The sequence below is a fragment of the Lipophrys pholis genome (genome assembly GCF_963383615.2).
Source record: "Lipophrys pholis genome assembly, contig: SCAFFOLD_34, whole genome shotgun sequence".
Taxonomy (NCBI): Eukaryota; Metazoa; Chordata; class Actinopteri; order Blenniiformes; family Blenniidae; genus Lipophrys; species Lipophrys pholis.
In genome coordinates, this window is record NW_028292022.1 from 113217 (window position 1) to 120000 (window position 6784).

General features: G+C 49.5%; 1 protein-coding gene across 1 annotated transcript; it reads right to left on the minus strand.

The window, feature by feature from the left end:
- Nucleotides 1-291: 291 nt before the first annotated feature.
- Nucleotides 292-2667, minus strand: paqr9 (progestin and adipoQ receptor family member 9). The gene has a single exon (XM_080494000.1). It carries the CDS (start codon nt 2428-2430, stop codon nt 1312-1314), a length of 1119 nt encoding a protein of 372 aa, XP_080350126.1. The 5' UTR covers nt 2431-2667; the 3' UTR covers nt 292-1311.
- Nucleotides 2668-6784: the final 4117 nt, after the last annotated feature.

The following is a 6784-nucleotide window of genomic DNA, read 5'->3' on the forward strand; positions in this document are numbered from 1 at the left end:
CCGGCGCCTCACCTCCTCTACGCGGTGGAGGCGACGGCGCCTCACCTCCTCTGCGCGGTGGAGGCGACGGCGCCTTACCTCCTCTACGCGGTGGAGGCGACGGCGCCTTACCTCCTCCGCGCGGTGGGGGCGCCGGGGCCTCACCTCCTCTACGACACACTTCGAGGTGTGGGTCAGAAAAATGTGACATTTGTGTGAAAACATTGAAGAATAAAACCAGTTTTTTTCTACTTTGAGGTGAAAAAAACTACAGAAATTCTCTTTTTACTCCTTTTTTGTGTTTTTGAGGATTTAAGCTCTAAAAAGTGGGAAAATGATGATATTCTTGTCGGACAGAACTTCGGCTTCCTGGAACTCGCTCTTTGTTTTTCAGAACTGTTTCATGTTTCGGTCAGAATTTGACTTTGTCTCCGTCCTGACGGAGTTTGAAGGGAACCAACATGTGTTCTACGTCATTTCCTCCACAATCAAATCCTCCATGAAAACTACATCGTTTTACTGCTCAGAACTCTGGAAATACTCAATGTGTGGAGTTGAGTTCTCTTGGCGTGACGTGGTTCAGATTGAGGAACCAGTTTGGACTGGGCGCAGTGGCGGTCCGGTCCAGAAGCTTCATGTTGGTTCTGGGCGGAGGGATTGACCCGCATCACTGCTGTTTTCAGGAAAGATTGAATTAAGAAGTATTTCAGTACTCATGTATTTTCTGTGATGTGGGTTCTGTCTGATCAGGATTTGAATGAAGTTCTGGAACTGAACCATCATTTTGCCTTTTGGACCTCATTTTCAGATTCTTGTGAAAATCCTGCACAAGCAGAAACTTTTCAAAGATTCAAAATGAGGAACGTTTCACCCAAAGGTCACGTTTCCCCTGCGTCGCCGTCGTGAAGGAGGAAGAGGTGGAGCTGCTGAGGGTCCGGAGCACATCCACCCGCAGAACAGGAAGCTGGGGGTGTTGTTAAAGGGAAACAGGAAGTGCAACGAGAACAAAGATCTGACAGCGGATCAGAACTGGACGAGGTCCCAGACGGGTTCTTTAAGGCTCCAGACTGAAACAGTGGTTGGAGGTGGAGACGGCGCCGCCCCGGAGGTAGTGTTTATGGCCACGGCTCAGCTTCCTGTTGGAACACGCCGCGGCGGCTCCGGGGATCGAACTGCCAAAGACTTGCAGGATCTGCTGGAGCAGCAGACGCCCGGCGGAGAACTCAAGAGAACCTCCTTCCATCACGACAGCGTCCCAGAAAGAGGCGGAGCCACCCATGGCTTTTTGTGCAAATCACTTCCTGCAGTCAAGACAATAAAACGCAGAGCGGCTCAGTGGCACTTCAGGGCCTTGCTGGGCGGCGCCCCCTGGGGCCCGTAGATGCAGCTGGTGCACCAGGAGAAGTACATGATGATGGAGACAATGGAGGTCTGGAGGAGGAGCATCACTCCGTAGGTGGAGGCGACGGTGGGCCCGGGGAGGGGCGAGAGGGCGGCGGGGGGCAGGAGCAGCGTGGGGCTGAGCAGGATGGCCCTCACCTCCGCCTTGATCATCTGCAGCTCGTCCAGGATGGACAGGAAGGTGCAGCAGTGGAACCACTGGTGGCTGTGCCCCCAGATGTCGAAGCGTCCCGGCGCCAGCCGCTCGGGGAACTTGCTGATGTTGAAGACGGCCGACACCAGCAGCCAGAAGCAGTGGCGGTAGAAGAGGGCGGGCATGGCGCTGGACGAGGCCAAGGAGGACGGCGAGCCGGAGTAAGGCGACGTGGTGAGGAGGCGGTAGAAGACCGGCATGGACGAGACGAAGAACGGCAGCAGGAACACCAGAGTCCTGATCATGTAGCGATGCTTCCTCCACCTCTGGCGGGTGTTACAGCAGGACAGCACGCAGACGATCGCGATGACGCACGCACACGGGATGTAGAAGGTCTCGAAAAACACGGGGAACTCCGGGGCGGCGGCAGTGGATTCCCGGTTGGGGTCCGGCCGGGAGCCCCCGGTCTCCACCGTCCCGGCCCGAGGGTGGATGTAGTAATAGTACGCCAGCGACGAGCCCACGGTGTAGGCGCTGATGGTGCCGTAGTCCACGAAGAAGCAGACTTCCCGCACCACCAGGGACATGGAGTTCAGCAGGTGGGCCATGCTGCTGGCCATCAGCAGGCAGAACACCCCGATGAAGTAGTTCCAGAGCGGGTAGAAGAACGGAGCGTCGCCGCCGGGGGCGCCCTCCCACCCAAACACCTCCACAAAGTAGTAGGCGAAAACAAAGAGGGGCAGGAAGTGGGTCCAGAAGTTTCCCGTCTCGTTGGTGGGCCTGAAGGCGGACAGCAGGCAGTCCCTCAGGCTGTAGTTGGGGAAGCGGTACCCGGTCAGGATGAAGTTCTCGATGACCCGGGGCGGGACGTCCGTGTGCCTCAGGAGGGGGAGGGGCTGGGCGCAGTTCAGGAGCATGATGAGGACGACTGGCGACAACCAGGAAGACACGACTGAATCCCAACGAAGCTCGTGGCTTTGACCGCCGCCGCCCGCGTGACGGTATGGCCCACGGGAAGAGTCACCATATAGTCGCTTTCTTAGAGCTTTGCCACGTCCTCCGAGTCACGTCCTCCGAGCCACGTCCTCCGAGCCACGTCCTCCGAGTCACGTCCTCCGAGCCACGTCCTCCGAGCCACGTCCTCCGAGCCACGTCCTCCGAGGCAGGTCCAAAGAGCAGAGTTCAGCGTGGCGTCCACGGCAGGCCTCTGATCACACGCTCAGTGAACCTTTGCCTGTTTGACCTTGGAGCTTTACTAAAGGTCGCCCGGTGGTCGAGGCTGATCTTGTCCTCTCCGCTCTTATTTTCTTGATTTTGCATTAAAGGACACACTGGGTTCACGTGCACTTCCCTGCTTTGCATAGTCGTCCAGCAGCAGAGAGGAAATGAAGGTCAGGCTCACGGTGTTCCGGTGGAGTCCTCCGACGTTAAGCTCCTCGGTATGTAGGTCATGTCTGCCCGCCAGGGTTCTCCCAGGACCATACAAAGATCCGGTCCTTTCACCTCATTCAGCTCCCGGTCCGGTGCAGTGAGGGGGAGGAGGGGGAGGAGGGGGAGGAGGAGGAGGAGGAGGGTCTATAAGAAGGAGAAGTAAAAAAAAAAAAAAAAAACGGTGCTCGAATAACGGCCAGATCACGTGTCCACAAGCCGTGTTTGAGGCGCCGATCTCCGGCTGTGATCAGACCCGCGGCCCGGGACAGAGCTCCGTGTGTCCGGGGGGAGAGCTCGGTGTGTCCGGGAGGAGAGCTCGGTGTGTCCCGGAGGAGAGCTCGGTGTGTCCGGGAGGAGAGCTCGGTGTGTCCCGGAGGAGAGCTCCGTGAGTCCGGGAGGAGAGCTCGGTGTGTCCCGGAGGAGAGCTCGGTGAGTCCGGGGGGAGAGCTCCGTGAGTCCGGGGGGAGAGCTCGGTGTGTCCCGGAGGAGAGCTCGGTGAGTCCGGCTCTGGAGAGGCCGATGGCAGCCGGCTTGTCTGCGCCTCCGGCTCCGCGGGTCCGCTCACGCAGTTTGACAGGTAGCTGCGTCAAGCTGGACGTGCATAACACGACCGTTTCCGGTGAGGGGTTTCAAAATAAAAGACCCTGTTGTGACCTTATGTGGCAATAATCTCGGAAAAAAACATCTGAATAACTAATGATGTAACAACAGCCTGACAGGATGGTTATGTATGTATGTATGTATGTATGTATGTATGTATGTATGTATGTATGTATGTATGTATGTATGTATTTTACCAACTTTTCGCAAAAACTAATAACCCAATTGCATGAACTCTTCAGGGATGATTTGACCAATCCTTTAGATTTTGGGATTATCACGGCGGCCTGTTTCCAAATAAATCCCCAAACTGCAAATAGATTAGGATGAAAGATTCAAGATTCATTTTATTGTCATTCTACTTTTCAGTACAACGAAATTACTTCAAGCACAGATGGAAAGAAGAAGACAACATTGGGAGAGGGAGGAGAAAAAAGAAGTCACATTGCAGACAGTACTCCTTAGAGTAAAGTCTGGAATATAAGAAAAAAAAAACACCTCAGCACATTTAGCATCCAGCATATTACAACATAGTACATGTCACAAGACAGAGCACATAGGATTCCACGGGGTGGGGTGGGTGGGAGGGAGGGGGTTTGCAGGAGAGAGGTTGAAAGGATGAAAGAGGCACCTCATGGAGATCAAAGGAGATCAGCTTCTGTTGCCATGGAAACGCTCAGTGTTTCACACAGTGATGTAGCTACCTGAGCTCCCTAGTTAGCATCGGTATGAGCTAACAGCTATCATGGTAGCAATGCTAACTCGGTCCGCGAACAAATGTAGCATTGGCGAAAGTCTGCGCTCTACCGAGTGTAGCTCTAGTTCTTTATTGTCATTGTATTCATAATAATTCGTGTTCAATATTCATAAACAGTAAAAGAAATAAACGAAAAGTGATAAATAGAATTAATATTTTATTAAGACGTTTCACTTCTTTAGCCTCCGTCCCGAAGAGGTGGAGCAGAAGTTATTACAGATTCATATTTTAAAGGACGTTTTCCATTTTTATCCTTTCTTATTTGATATTCAACTTTATTTCTTATTTCTATTCTCTTGGTAGATTGGGTCGCTTCTCAGTCAGACTGTTGCAGGTTTGATTCCATATCTGTCCACATGTTGAAGTGTCCATGAGCAAGGCACGGCATCCCAGTGGAAGGACCGAGCGCCTTGCCTGGCAGCCGCCTCCATCAGGGTGTGAATGTGTGAGAATGTGTGTGAATGGGTGTGAATGTGTGAATGGGTGTGAATCTATGTGAATGGGTGTGAATGTGTGTGAATGTGAATGTGTGTGAATGTGAATGTGTGAGAATGTGTGTGAATGTATGTGAATGGGTGTGAATGTGTGTGAATGTGTGTGAATGTGAATGTGTGTGAATGGGTGTGAATGTGTGTGAATGTGAATGTGTGTGAATGTGAATGTGTGAGAATGTGTGTGAATGTATGTGAATGGGTGTGAATGTGTGTGAATGTGTGTGAATGTGAATGTGTGTGAATGGGTGTGAATGTGTGTGAATGTGAATGTGTGTGAATGTGAATGTGAGAATGTGTGTGAATGTGTGTGAATGTGAATGTGTGAATGTGTGTGAATGTGTGTGAATGTGAATGTGTGTGAATGTGTGTGAATGGGTTAATGTGTGTGAATGTGTGAGAATGTGTGAATGTGTGTGAATGTGTGAGAATGTGTGAATGGGTGTGAATGTGTGTGAATGTGTGTGAATGGGTTAATGGGTGTGAATGTGTGAGAATGTGTGTGAATGTGTGTGAATGTGTGAGAATGTGTGTGAATGTGTGAATGGGTGTGAATGTGTGTGAATGGGTGTGAATGTGTGTGAATGTGTGTGAATGTGTGTGAATGTGTGAATGGGTGTGAATGTGTGTGAATGGGTGTGAATGTGTGAATGGGTGTGAATGTGTGTGAATGTGAATGTGTGGGAATGTGAATGGGTGTGAATGTGTGTGAATGGGTTAATGGGTGTGAATGTGAATGTGTGTGAATGTGAATGTGTGTGAATGGGTTAATGGGTGTGAATGTGTGTGAATGTGTGTGAATGGGTTAATGTGTGAGAATGTGTGTGAATGTGTGTGAATGTGTGTGAATGGGTTAATGTGTGTGAATGTGTGTGAATGTGTGTGAATGGGTTAATGTGTGTGAATGTGTTAGAATGTGAATGTGTGTGAATGGGTGTGAATGGGTGTGAATGTGTGAATGTGTGTGAATGTGTTAGAATGCGAATGTGTGTGAATGTGTGAGAATGGGTGTGAATGGGTGTGAATGGGTGTGAATGTGTGTGAATGGGTTAATGTGTGTGAATGTGTGAGAATGGGTGTGAATGTGTGAATGTGTGTGAATGTGTGTGAATGGGTGAATGTGTGAGAATGTGTGTGAATGGGTGTGAATGTGTGTGAATGTGTGTGAATGTGTGTGAATGGGTGTGAATGTGTGTGAATGTGTGTGAATGGGTGTGAATGTGTGTGAATGTGTGTGAATGTGTGTGAATGGGTGTGAATGTGTGTGAATGTGTGTGAATGTGTGTGAATGTGTGTGAATGTGTGTGAAAATGTAAAGTGCTCTGGGGACGCAGTGGAGAAGCACTATTTATTTATTTCTTATTTATTTATTGTGTGTGGAGGAAAGATTAAAGGAATTATCATGTGAGATTAATAAATTATTTTTATTTTATGAAGCAAAGTGCAAAAAAAGACAAATTGCACATATATAGAGAAAAACCTACATACAACAAATATAGTACATGGATTACAAAAGTGCCCCAACATAACAGATTCCATTGGGAAAAGAGGTAAATGATAAATATACAGACACATATATAACGTTATCAGTGCCGTGCAGACAGGACAGTGTCTTCCCAAGGCTCAATCAAAATGAATGAAACACTCATTTTGATTATTTCTTTTACTTATAAAACAATTAATTCTTATATTTGTTGTCATTTATTTTGCAGTTTCCTGTAGTTTACAGTACCTTTAGGTTTTGTGCTTTTCATCGCCCAAATAACCGAACACTCCAGGGAGACACGCTCTGCAGGAGAGGTTTCATCACTACAGACGCTCTGTAGGAGTGGTTTCATCACCACAGACGCTCTGTAGGAGAGGTTTCATCACTACAGACGCTCTGTAGGAGTGGTTTCATCACTACAGACGCTCTGTAGGAGTGGTTTCATCACCACAGACGCTCTACCGTCAGAGTTGTTTTCATTTTCTCTGTTTCTGAGTTTCCAACGT

Excerpts from the sequence above, each read along its gene's own strand:
- paqr9 (XM_080494000.1), bottom strand. The coding sequence starts at position 2,430 with ATGCTCCTGAACTGCGCCCAGCCCCTCCCCCTCCTGAGGCACACGGAC.